At 35.8% G+C, this 14,215-nt stretch overlaps 1 protein-coding gene across 2 annotated transcripts in view; it reads left to right on the forward strand.

Annotated features, from left to right (window-relative positions):
- The window catches only part of POLR3G (RNA polymerase III subunit G), a 43,616-nt gene that overhangs the window by 26,738 nt on the left and 2,663 nt on the right, over positions 1-14,215 (forward strand). The window contains exons 6-7 of one of the 2 annotated variants that reach the window (XM_019836704.3): positions 4,465-4,544; positions 8,833-8,979. In XM_019836704.3, coding sequence (XP_019692263.1) covers positions 4,465-4,544; positions 8,833-8,979 — 227 coding nt within the window. Of the gene's footprint in view, positions 1-4,461; positions 4,545-8,832; positions 8,980-14,215 lie in introns of both variants that reach the window. The other variant, XM_019836669.3, reaches the window with a different exon arrangement.

Genomic DNA, 14,215 nt, shown 5'->3' on the forward strand with positions numbered 1-14,215 from the left:
AAGACACTCCTATCACGCAGTAAATTTCAAGGGATTAGGAACTCTGCCAGGAACTAAGGTCAAAGACTAAATATTAGAACAAAAGATGCTTCTAGTGTTTTTATCACTTAGGAAATTATAAGGGTTTTAGGAGTTCTGTGCAAGGAACCGGGAAGAGAGACCAATATTTTTTTGTATTATTTCAAATAGTGCTTTATCAGATACGTCTTTTGCAAATATTTTCTCCCAGTCTGTGGTTTTTCTTCTCATTTTCTTGACATTATCTTTTGCAGAGCAGAATTTTTTAATTTTAATGAAGTCCACCTTATCAGTTATTCCTTTCATAGATCGTGGCTTTGGTGTTACATCTAAAAGGTAATTACCAAACTCAAGGTCATCTACAGTTTTATAGTTTTGTGTTTTGTATTTAGGTGGTGATCCATTTTGAGTTCATTTTTGTGAAGAGTGTAAGGTTTTTTAATGTTTGTTTATTTTTGAGAGAGAAAGGGGGAGGCAGAGAGAGAAGGAGACAGAGGATCCAAAGCTGGATCCAAAGCTGGTTCCGTGCTATCAGCGCAGAGTCTGATGTAGGGCTCAAACTCATAAACTGTGAGATCATGACCTGAGCCAGAGTTGGATACTTAACTGACTGAGCCACCCAGGCACCCCTATATTCACTTTTTTTTTGCTTGAGGAAGTTTAGTTGTTCCAGCATCATTTGTTGAAAAGACTCTTTTCTCCATTGTATGGCCTTTGCTTCTTTTTCTATATTTTTGTGGGTCTATTTCTGGGCTCTCTATTCTATTCCATTGACCTTTGTATATTCTTTCACCTTTACCGGGAAGTCTTGATTATCAGAGCTGTAGAGTATGTTTTAAAGTCTGGTAGTGTCAGTCCTCCAACCTTGTTCTTTCCTTCAATTTTGCGATGCCTATTCGAGATCTTCTGCCTCTCCATTTAAACGTTAGAAACAATTTGTTGATACTATAAAATAACTTACTAGGATTTTGATTGAGATTGTATTGAATCTATAGATGAAGTTGGGAAGAACTGTCATCTTCACAGTATTGAATCTTAACTATCCATGAACATGTAATATCTCTCCATTTATTTAGATGTTTGATTTCATTCTTCAGAGTTTTATAGTTTTCTTCATATAGACTATGTACATATTTTGTTAGATTTTATCTAAGTGTTTCATTTTGGGGGTGCTAATGTAAACAGTAGTAGATTTTTAATTTCAAATTCCACTTGTTCATTGTTGGTATATAAGAAGGCTATTGACCTTTGTGTATTACCCTTGTATCCTGCAACCCTGCTGTAATCACGTATTAGTTTCCAGAGTTTTGGTCTCATTCTTTCAGATTTTCTGCATAGATGATCATGTCATCTGTGCACGAAGATAGTTTTATTTCTTCCTTCCCAATCTGTTTACCTCTTATATCCTTTCCTTATCTGATGGCATTAGCAAGAACTTCTAGTACAATGTTGAAAAACAGTGGTGAGAGGGAACTTTCTTGCCTGGTTCTTAATCTTAGTGGGAAAGTGTTAAACTTTTCACCTTTAAGTATGACGCCAAGCCTTTCACCATTAGATGTAGCTATCGTTTTTTGGGTGGCTATTCTTTATCAAGTTTAGGAAGTTTCCCTCTATTCTTTGTTTACTAAGAGTTTTTCGTTATGAATCGGTGTTTGATTTTGTCAGAGGCTTTTTGTGCATCTGTTGATACGATCATGTGATTTTTTTTCTTTAGCCTGTTAATTTGATGGATTAAGTTAATTGATTTTGGAAGATTGAACCAGCCTTACATACCTGAGATAAATCCTACTTAGTTGTGATGTATTATTCTTTCTATACATTGTGGGATTAGATGTGGTAAATATTTTGTTGAAAATTTTTGCTTATATGTTCATGAGAGATTGATCTTCTGTTTCCTTACTTATAATATTTGTCTGGTTTTGGTATTAGGGTAATGCTGGCCTCACAGAATGAGTTAGGAAGTATTGCTTCATCTCCTGTCTGCTGAAAGAGATCCCCCTCCCCTTTTTAACAGCTTTATTGAGGTATCATTGACATATGATTAAAATGCATATATTTGAATATATAATTTGGTAAATTCTGACACATGTATTTAAAGTGGAAGTATTTCTATTTTGTTTCATTTCAAAGCTACAGTATATAAGAATATTTAGCTTGATTGAGTACAAAATATTATGTTAAAAACCCAAAATAGGGGCGCCTGGGTGGCTCAGTCAGTTAAGTGTCCGACTTCAGCTCAGGTCATGATCATGATTTGTGAGTTCAAGCCCCGCGTCAGGCTCTGTGCTGACAGCTTGGAGCCTGGAGCCTGCTTCGGATTCTGTGTCTCCTTCTCTCTCTGCCCCTCCCCAATTTGTGCTCTGTCTTTCTATGTCTCTCAAAAAATAAATAAATGTTAAAAAAATTTTTTTTAAAAAACAAAATATTGTACATTGAGATATAATAGTTTTATCTGCTGTTTTTTTATACCTTTGGCTTTTATTGGGCAAATATATTATTTTTACAATATAATAACATGTGCATTAATGATACTGGTCATGTCCTAGTGGATCGTAAATTTGTAGCAGACTTTAAAGAGCCAAAAAGAATGTATCTGATTTGGAAAAATTAATTTTTTCAAATACATCCCACTGACTACTCATCCCTGGAACTTTATATACACATTGATTATTAGTTAAAACTTCCAGTGTGTCAGAATTTCCATTTGTTAAAAAACAAAACAACAACCATAAAACTTTGTTTCCATTCTGAGCTTTTTTTTTTTTTTTTTTGCATATTGTATAGTTTTTGTGTTTTATTCCTGGTAAACTTATACTCTCCTTTTTGTTAAGATGGCCTCTACTGATTTACATGAAAGTAAATAGTACCCAAAGGGCCAAAGGCTGAAAAAGTTTTTTCTTGAAGAACCAGCTATTGGCAGATATTGAAAGAAACAAACAAAAATTCAAATATATGCATGTATTTGGCCAAAGATGAGGGAAAAATGCCTGTTCATGTTTTGAGGTTAAAACAGTCTTTTAACAAATTTTGGAAATTTGACACTTCTCCCCAGTTGTACATAAAAGAATTAGTGATTATGTAAAAACAGTTTAATAAATAGCAAAAGATACTTAGTTGCCTTTTGGCAACTGACTTTCTTGGTTAAGAAATTAGTAGTTTTTAATAAGTTCATTTACCTGACCATGTTCTATAATACCCATTAAACAGACTTATGTGTTATGAAATTTAAATAATTCAACAGAAGATTCTTAGAGAAAAAGACTTCATTATGTGAGTAAACTATATTCTTAGCTAATGTTTTCTGATTTCAATATCATAATATATATTGAAATCTAGTTCATATATGATACTATATTTTATGTGCTCCAGTTCAAATTAAACAGTCTTTACCCTCAAGGGGAACAGAAAAAGTTACCCATGATTAAATCTACCTATTACCTTTTTTTGAACAAAACTTCACATAAATATGTTTGGGGTTCTGAGTTCAGTGACTCCCTAAAGGGCAATTTGGTATGTAACACAGTAAATTGTAATTCCATCAGTTATGGGTCATCTACCACAATCTAGAAATTTCTTCTTTTATAAGTTAAATGTTAATCTTTAACAAAATTACATATTTCTGAGCTATATTTTCCTGTGTTGCCAAGTAATTTCTAGGTATTTAGCTTGATTTGGGGAAAGGACTATAATACTTTCAATCACAATGGGACAATTTTGTAGCATATCATAATGCCTTGGTGACTGACTGGAAGGATCTATATGTGAAATAATTCTCTATGCCCTGAAGTTTTACAATAGCTTCAAAATGCAATGTTTTTTATATGGCTCAAAAAAATTACCCCAATGCCATTAAAACATTTATACTGCTTTGACTTTTCAGGTTCATATAATGGGCATATTCAGGGTAGCCATTTTAATCTTCATTCCAAAGATAATGCTTATGTTGTGTGAATATAACCTCTTTCTCATTTCCTTAACCATTGACAAATGGTTATTTATTTATTTATTTATTCTGCACTTGTTTTTTTATTTTCCGAACCTGGTCAAATTGCCCTACTTAAAACAAAGTACACCAATCAGTGACCAAGAAGCCAATGCAGATGATATATTTGTGAGATTCTTTCACTGGTCCTCTGGTGCTTCTTCCTGAAGTAACATTTTAGCATTTGGGCTTAATAACATTAATTGCCAGTACAGATTTTCAGTGCTAGTAAAAAGATATGTGGTTACGGTCTTAAAAAACTTCCTATTAAGTGATTATCGTTGACTCCTGATCATGGAAAATTGGGGAGGCATGCTGATTGATTTTGTTATTCTTTTGGAAAATTCAGTGTGCAAATTGGGTGACTGCCCAGTAGGACATATCACTATGCTAGACAGCATATGAAATATAATACACAGTTTCTGTTATAGAAATATATGTTAACAGCGGTTTTACTTTAGCAGGCCCCAAATCCCAAAAAGCAAAGGCTACGGGCAAAGGCGCGTCACTCACTAATACTGCAGATGTATTGAAAAAAATCGAGGTAAGGTTTTCTTCTTACCGTAAGAGCAAGCTGTAAAAGTATCATGCCTCCTTCACCTTCTTCACTCTTTACACCTTCTCTCACTTGTTAATCGTACCTAGATTTGGCAAAACCAATCCCAGCACACAGGGTAACTAGAAGGATTTGAACATTGTTGGCTGGTAGATAAGGAGGCTCCATCCTGTCCTTCATTACCACTTACCTGTCAACTTACCTTACCTTCTGTCGCCTACTTCCTTTCCCATGTATCCTATTTTCCCCTTGAATGTCTGTGTATTCTTACTTTCCCCGGCACTGGAATTATGTATTGGAAAGAAACACAAAAGAGTTTTATATACCTAAAATGTATTTTTTTTAATATTTTTAAATTATTTTTTAAGTTTATTTATTGTGAGAGAGAGACAGAGATAGAGTGCATATGCACAAAAGGGGAAGGGGCAGAGAGGGAAAGAGAGAATCTCATGCAGGCTCCATGCTTACTACAGAGATCGACCCAGGGCTCGTCTCACAACTGCAAGATCATGACCTGAGCGAATGTCAAGAGTTAGACTCTTAACCGACTGAGCCACCCAGGCACCCCCTGAAATGTATTTCTTTTAAAAACCTCTCATTGTTTTTTCCTATTATTGTATATGTACTTTTTTAATGCTTTTTTTCTGTCTCATGTTGAGTGCTTTGAGAGAAAAGTACATCTTACGGAACTTAAGTTTATATCTTCATTGTTTTTAATATTTCAAAAATAAAAAAGAGAAAGTATCCAAAAGGTTAATAAACTGAAAATTTCTCCTCCCATTCTTGCGCCTAACCATCCAGTTCCCCCCTTATAGACAATCAGTATTCCCTGTTTCTTACAGATCTTTCAGAAATAGTTTATGTATAACAAATACAGATTTTTTTCTTTTTCGTTTTAAAGACAAAAGTTAGCATATTACACTCTTCTGCATTTTCATTTTATTACTTGTAATCAATTGGAGATGATTCTATGTCAGTCTGTATAGACTTGCCTCATCCTTTTTTTTTTCTCCTTTTTTGCCTACCCTATAAGAATGAATCATAGTTTATTGAACCAATACCCGATTGATGGACTTAATGTTTCATCTAGTGTTTTGCTATTATAAACAGTGCTGTAGTGAATTCATATTAAGTATGTCATTATACATATGTAAAGTAGATTTCTTGAAGTGCATTTCTTGGGTCAATTCTTATGTGTATTAGAAAATAGGGATGAATATTGACAGATCACTCTCAATGGAGGTTATACCAATTGAGGAAGTCAAGGCTTTAAAACTTTTACTTGTTGGGGCACCTGGATGGCTTAGTTGGTTAAGCGTCCAACTTCAGCTCAAGTCATGATCTCACAGTTCCTGAGTTTAAGCTCCACATCAGGTTCTCTGCTGTCAGCATGGAGCCTGCTTCAGATCCTCTGTCCCCCTCTCTCTCTGCCCCTCCCCCACTGGCTCACACACGTTCTCTCTCTCTCTCTCTCTCTCTCTCCCCCTCTCTCTCCCTCAAAAATAAAATAAACATTAAAAAATAAAAATAAAGAAAACTTTTACTTGTTTGGTCAAGTTGGCATAGCTATGTGGTAACAGAAACTCATGTTTGTTATTTTATTTTTTAACTAGTACTTGAGCTGGAGATAACATGTATGAAAATAAAGCCAGGAGGATATTGAAGGAAAAGTGATAACTGTCAGGTTTAACTGTGGTAGAATGATGGATGAGGTTGCAGAACTTGCCAACTTATATTAACTGAACACAGATTCAGACTGTTGTCAAAGCTTCTCAAAACTGCATATGACATGTGCTATAAGGAAGATTGATCTGAATGTAGTCTCATCAGAACAAATGATGCTTCCAGGTTTTCTACATTTAAACACCTTTTTCATTTTGCACATTGTTAAAATTAGAGTTTTAAATCTAGAAATCTAAATGAGTTAGCTTTATTAACTCTGAGTTAAAGAGTAAAATTAGCTTCTGGATGACTCTATTATTGTTTCATTTCTTTAGCAAAAGTAGCTGCAAATTTATTATAATAAAACTTATTTGGGGGCGCCTGGGTGGCTCAGTCAGTTAAGCGTCTGACTCTTGGTTTTGGCTCAGGTCATGATCTCTCAGTTCGTGGGATTGAGCCCCACATGGGACTCTGTGCTGACAGCATGGAGCCTGGTTGGGATTGTCTCTCCCTCTCTCTCTGCCTCTCCCATCCTCGTGCTGTCTCTCTCAAAATAAATAAATAAACTTAAAAAAAAAAAAGCTTCTGTGGATGGAGAAGGAGTAACATACAGTCAGATCTCATGATTAATGTGTGAATAATCAGACAGCAGTAAACTAATATTTGAGCTTGTATCTGTTTGATTTACAGGAAGCCCTCTCTGTAGGGTAGCTATGTATTATTTAAACTAGAAGAACTGTTCCCTTTCTGTAAGTTAACTGTTTGCAAAGTGTTTTCATGTTATGTCAATCACATTGTTCTTACAACACATCTGTAAGATAGTAGGGGTAAATAGTTAAATCTCACAGAGGAGAAAATGGAGACTAATAAGCAGACAAACCAAAAATAGCAGTTTAACACAAAAAGAATAAAGTAGTGAGAGAATGTGTGTGGCTCTGAGATCATTTTTTTAAATTGCAGTTATCTGCAATAGTTCACCGATTTAAGTATTTTATGGGTTTGATTTAGATCTACGTGGTAGAAACAAAGTTGTTATTTATTTAAATATATTTGAGGTGGCAGTAATGGAAATAAAGACTTCCTAGTCATACACAGCACTGAATGAATTCTATATTTGAAAAATACTTTCCTTAATTAGCTTGAATAAGTGTATATCTAATTGTGAAATAATAGCTAATAGCAGGATTTTTCAGATATAGTGTATACTTTTCACAGAGTTAAATAAACATGGTAGCACAGTTTTCTTTTAACTACACAATATTCATGGGTTGTAGGCCTCTTTACCGCAATATGATTAAAATAGAAAAGAAAAAACTCCATATGTTAATGTCAACATAGCATCATTATATGTGGGTATGTGTGTATGTGTGTACGTATTTACAGACACTTCAAAAGATCTATAAACACTATTTTATATTCGCAGGGCTCGAATTCATGAACCAGGAGATCATGACCTGAGCTGAAGTCAGTCGCTTAACCGACTGAGCCACCCAGGCACCCCAGAGAGCATTCAACTTTTGATCTCAGGGTCCTGAGTTCAAGCTCCAGGTTGACAATAAAGCTTACTTTAAAAGTAAATAAATAAAGGGCACCTGGGTGGCTCAGTCAGTTAAGCATTTGACTCTTGATTTTGCTTTGGCTCAGGTCATGATCTCACAGTTCGTGAGTTCGAGACCTGCATTGGGCACTGTGCTGCTGGTGCGGAGTCTCCCTCTCTCTCTGGCCCTTCTCTCTCAAAATAAATTAAACAGGCATTTTGAAATGTTATCATTATATTCTCTTTTCTCCTTTCATGTTGGAAGGACAAGAGAATAACATCCTGAAAGTGTCTCTCCATAAACTGAATCAACTCAATATTTTAGAAGGAGGTAGGAAGGAAATCATAAAAATAAAGCATTGTGCATTAGAGCTGATACCCTAGCAATACCTGAGATCTAGTTATGAACTAACAAAAACAAAGTAAATGCTAGTGTAATGAGAAGACAGAGAGTCCCTCCTTTTTTTTTTAATTTTTAAAAAATGTTTATTTATTATTAAGAGACAGACACAGAGCATAAGCAGGGGAGGAATAGAGAAAGAGGGAGACACAGAATCTGAAGCAGGCTCCAGGCTCCAAGTTGTCAGCACAGAGCCTGACATGGGGCTTGAACTCACAAACTGTGAGGTCATGACCCGAGCTGAAGTCGAACACTTAACTGACTGAACCACCTGGGCGCCCCAAGAGTTCCTCCTTTCTTGAGTGAACTCACAGTTTCCTAGGTGGTGGCCTGGAGTTTTAGAATAAGATGATAGGTTAACTATGTTCTCCTGAACTAAGCAGGGAGGTTAAAGTCCAGTGAATTCCATCTAAGTTAATGAAGTTCAAGGGCACCTAGGTGGCTTAGTTGGTTGGGCATCCAACTTCCGCTCAGGTCGTGAACTCACAGTTCATGAGCTCGAGCCCCACATCGGGCTTGCTGCTGTCAGCCTGTCAGCACAGAGTCCACTTTGGATCCTTTCCCTCTGCCCCTCTCCTACTCATGTGCTCTCCTTCTCTGTCTCCCTCTCTCTCTCTCTCAGAAAAAAATAAAATAAAATAAAATATTTTTTAATTAATGAAGTTCATTTATACCAGGAATTGGAAAAGAGAGGTGATGGTGAAAAATCAGATGAGGAAAATGAAGAGAAAGAAGGAAGCAAAGAGAAAAATAAAGAAGGCGATGATGATGAGGATGATGATGCTGCAGAACAAGAGGAGTATGATGAAGAAGAGCAAGAAGAGGTAATGGTCTATTGGAGGATGGTAACAAAGTTACTAAGTTTAAGGATTATCTAATAAGATTCAGATATATGCTATATAATTAAAATAACAAACCAAAACCAAGTTGATGGGCACCAGGGATGTATCATTATCACTGCTATCAATTCCTCAGTGTCAAGAGAATTATTATCGCATTGAAATAATGATACTAAACTGAATGTAGGAGGTAAAAATAACTCCAGAGGCAAGTTTGTAAGTGGAAGTCCACGAGTTAAGGAAATTGATCAGATTAGCTTAAGATTTATCTACATAAAATTTTAAATCAGCAATGACAGTAATTAAGGACTTAGTCACTAAATTCAGAGTCTGAAGAGGAAATCCCTGCAATGCATACCATCATGTTTTAAATCCCAAAGTGCATGTGGACCCTGTCGGGGAACATGTATGATCCAACCTCAAGTATCCGACTGAGGCAGGACTTAGCGGTTTGGGTTTGGGATTTCTAACTTTTAGAAACATGGTGCATTTCAAAATAGAGACAGTCATTTTTGATTATTTATTTTTGAGTAGGTTAACTTTGTTGGTTATGGCATCTTTGGGACTTAGATACCTCTGGCAGTAGTCCTAGGCTGAGAGTTTCTTCTCCATGACAGTGCACTTTGTTTTCACTCCATTATAGCTCCTCACATGCCACCGAGTCTTTTCTTTACCTGAAACTGCTACAGCTGTGAAATCTTTATTATATGCTTTAATCAGTTTACATTAAATTTTGGATTTTTTTTTTTTTAATTTACATTGGTGTAAAGGGAGAGGTCTGGATCCATTTTTATCTATCTCCAAATGGCTAGCCAGCCGCTAACCTCATTTATTAAACACTTTTCTTTCTTCACTGGTTTGAAATTCCCCTGTATCAGCTCTCAGATTCTCATTTCGACTTAGATGTATTTCTGAGATCTGGTTTTGAACCATCACTCTGCTGATGCAATTAATAGAAGCTTCTGATTATTAACATTTTTGGAAGAATTTTCCCGAGTATTCTTTATTCTTCCAGATAGATTTTAAATTTAAACATTTTAAAATTAAACCTGTCTCCAGCTTTCTTTCCGGATCATTCACTTTTTTATTCCTACACTCTGACATGTTTGAGACCGCCAGGCTCTCTGATTCTCTATTTCCCCTTCATTGGTTCCTTGTCTTAATTTCCTTCCCTAAGGGACCTAGACCCTTGCTCACCCTTTAACTGCTTTCCTGCCATTCCTCTCTTCCCTTGTCCTCCCAGCACCCACTTGAGATCAAAGTAACCTGTGATTAATTCCACTGTCTCCGCTTTTCCCCTCCAAACTGCCTATTGAGCTTTTTTGAGGAATCACAGGAACCCATGCCACTAAAACAACACTAGCCCCTTTTTGTTGGCTTACATGATTTCTCTGTTTCTCTTGTCAAATCCTCTGTCTACGGCAGTTATTTTAGATCATCTCTTTTCTTCTTAATCCCTCTCCTTGACTACCTTTCCTTTCACTCTTAGCAGATAATAGCATCTTCATACAGAAAATGAAGCCATCAAGAAGATACTCCCATAATTTCATGTCCTCTGCCTTCAGACAAAATGTCTTTCCTCCTTGTTTTTGTTTTTGTTTTTTTGTTTGTTTGTTTTTCCAGTGGAAGAAATAGGCTTCATTGTATTTGGAACTAACTGTCTTGCCTTTTTGGGGGTGGGAACCATAATCCTCATGTCATTTCCCTTTTCATATTTTCAATCTCTTTTCCTACTCATATTTTCCATTCATGCATTAAAACATGTTCATCTCTCGGGACGCCTGGGTGGCTCAGTCGGTTGGGCATCTGACTTCGGCTCAGGTCATGATCTCATGGTTTGTGGGTTTGAGCCCCACATCGGGCTCTGTGCTGACAGCTTGCTCAGAGCCTGCAGTCTGCTTCAGATTCTGTGTCTCCTTCTCTCTCTATCTGCCCTTCCCCTGCTCATGCTCTGTCTCTGTCTCTCAAAAATAAATAAATGTTAAAAAAAATTTAAAAAAAAAACAAACAAAAACATGTTCATCTCTCATTATGATTCCCCTCCAAGTGTGCTGCTGTGTCCTGGGAAGTTGTTTAGCTTGCTTCACTTGCTCACTGCCCTGTAACCTCCTGCATTTAGTTCTTTTTCATCTGATTTCCACCTACATGCTCTTAAAATTGTTGCCACCAAGTTCACCAATAAATAAAATTTAGTCCTTATTTAACTGGACTTTTCTGCAACACTTAACACTCTCACAACATCATGATTAAAATATTATTTCCTTTATTTAAATTCAACAAATTAAGGTAATTATGGCATCAGCTATATGCCAGGCGTTGTGCTGGATGCTAAGACATAGGCAAACATTGTTGCTTTTCTGGGTTTTTGTGACACAACACTTCTGTTTTTCTCCTAGTCTGGTACCTTTTCGTGGTCTCTTTTGAATTCTTTTCTCATCTTTAAATGTTAGTATTCTTCAGAGTTCTTCCTTTGGAATTCCTTTTCTCTCTACAGTCTCCCTGTATGCATCCTTATCCAAAATTTTAGTTGCCCTATATATACCTATTACTCATTTTCTTTCATTCAGTGTGTTTTTATACTAAGTGGTTCTTAGAATTGTACTAGACACAGGGAATATCAGGATCAGATACAGTTCTCCCATCAAGGATATTGGTTTAGTGGGGAGACACACAAGAGAAGAGACAATTATAATATAATGAATAATGCTATGGTGTAATACCTAGTTCAGGATGTTACAGGGGTACGTAAGAAGGGCACCAAACTCCATTTTAATGATATGAAAGAAGGTATCTCAAAAAAGACAATCTGAAGACTAAATCTCATCAAGATGAAAAATGGAGTGGAAGATAATTACAGATAGAGGAAAGAGTGTGGAGAAGGCTTGCAGGCGAGGAGGGTATAGCATACTAGTGTAATTGACCAGGTGAGTCAGTATGGCTAGGCTGGAGGATGTAAGTGGGGGTGTGTGGAGACATGAAGCCGGAGACAAAAAAAGGGGGGATCTTAAGTACCAGGCTGAACAATATTACCTTACCCTGAGTGCTGTGGGGAGCCGTTGAAGGGTTTTAAGCCGTAGTTTTATCATATTTGTATTTTAGAAAGCCCAGTTGCTTGGATTGGAAGGAGCCATGGTGAGACCATGTTTGAAAGTTTGTTGCTATGAACCAGTGGTTCTCTACCAGTGGTAATTTTGCCCTCTGAGGTATATCTGGTAATATTTGGAGACATTTTTGAGTGTCATAACTGGTCTTGGGGGTCATGGCGTGCTATTAGCTTTTAGTGGCTAGTGGTTTGTTTTCTAGACAAGGCTGGCTTTTGGAATGCTCTGCTTAATAAAGTCTGTTTGAGGTGAGCTCTGTTGAGAGTAAGATCTTTCCTAACAAGAATAACAGACATCAGGATTCTAGTAGTTTCAGAATTCTGTGTTAGGCCTTAGCAAAGCATTAAACAGTTTATATAAATATATTTCCACTTTAATAGAGAAATGATACCTGTTTTGAGTATGAGGCTGGGTGAAGGATGAAGAGGGGAGATTAAAGACTTTTCTATATTTATTCTTTACTCTTTTTAGCAGTCAATTAATGAAAAAATCATGCTAATTAACTTACTTGATGTATTGAGGATTTGATAAGCATTGTTTCTGAAGAGTAAATGGAGCAACTATATATAGTTATTTATATATATATATACATACGTATATATATATGTATATATATACATACGTATATATATGTATATATATATATGTATATACATATATATGTATATGTATATATATATATATATATATAGAAAACTATTTATATAACACCTCTATGTAAAATTCAAGAAATACAGACTTTTTCTTTCCTCGGTCTTGTGAATGTTGTTATTAAAGAAAAAAATCAAGCGTTCAAATGAAAGCCAAGAACCATTTAAGCCATCAGTTTCAACAAGTTCTCACTTTGTACCTGTATCAATATTATTAACATCACGAAATTACCTATTGTGAATCACTGAATGTACTTGGAGGTGCTCATGTCTAAAGCATAAATTGCATGTGCTTGATTTGGAATAGTGGAGTATCCCTTCCAATTTCATTTACAGTGAGGTTCATCATGCCACACCTCCCCTGTACACTAGCCCCAGGCTTCAGCCATATTTCCAGACATCATTAGATTTCTTGGCAACAGAGAAACCAGGCCATCTTACTGGAGATGATACGGAAACTTACTGGATATAGAAACTTACAGTGTTGAGGGAAGACAAAGTAATGAAATCTATATCTGAATAATGCAAGTTGTCTTACATTATTTATATAAAGTTACATAGTAAAAAATCCCACCACATAGATACTTATAAAGCTGAAATCCAGATGCCTTTCTTTAGAGAATAGTCTTTATTTTGTTACTGTATCGTAACTCCTGTTATAGAGAGTAGAAATGCAGATTAATATTTTTATGGCAGATTTCAATGATGTCCAAAAATCTAGTAACTAGTAAAATAAACATCTATGGACTTACCACCCAGCTTTAACAATCATCAGTTTATAGCCAGTCTTTCAACCACCCATTCATTCACCCAGTCCACTCCTATCCCGCCCCACTTCCATTCCCCATCCACCTTGGATTATTATAAAGCAAATCCCAGGCATTGTATCATTTCATCCATAAATATTTCAGTATGGACTAAAAAATAAGGACTCTTTAACAACATTACAACATCATTAGTACACCTAATATCTTTAATATCATCAAATATTAAGCCAATGTTCAAATATTTTCAATTGTCCGCCAAATTTTTTTTGTTTGTTCCAATCAAAATCCAGATACATCCCATACACTGGAATTGTTAATAATGCTCTTAAATTTCTTTTAATCCATATCCAAAATGGATTTTTAAATTTTTGATAGAAAGCACAGAAATATCAGGAATCATTTGCATGGATAATAGTCTTACCCTGTCTTAATAATTGAAATGTTCCCAGGAGTTTAATCCCTCTTAACCTCAAGGAAACCGAGGGCTCCCGGATGGAATATGGCATTTTCTAGGTTTTTTTTTTTTTTTTTTTTTTTGGTATCTTGAGGCTTGTATTTTGATAGGAAGCAAAATCCCTCTACTTTCGCTCAATTACACATCAGGACTGAAAGCCTCAGTTCTGGTGTACTTGAATGCTAATGTAAATTGGCTTTGTTTCTTGATTGTACATTTGTTTGGAGTAACTAATTGGTGGTTTGGCTA

Source organism: Felis catus, chromosome A1 (genome assembly GCF_018350175.1).
Source record: "Felis catus isolate Fca126 chromosome A1, F.catus_Fca126_mat1.0, whole genome shotgun sequence".
Lineage (NCBI taxonomy): Eukaryota > Metazoa > Chordata > Mammalia > Carnivora > Felidae > Felis > Felis catus.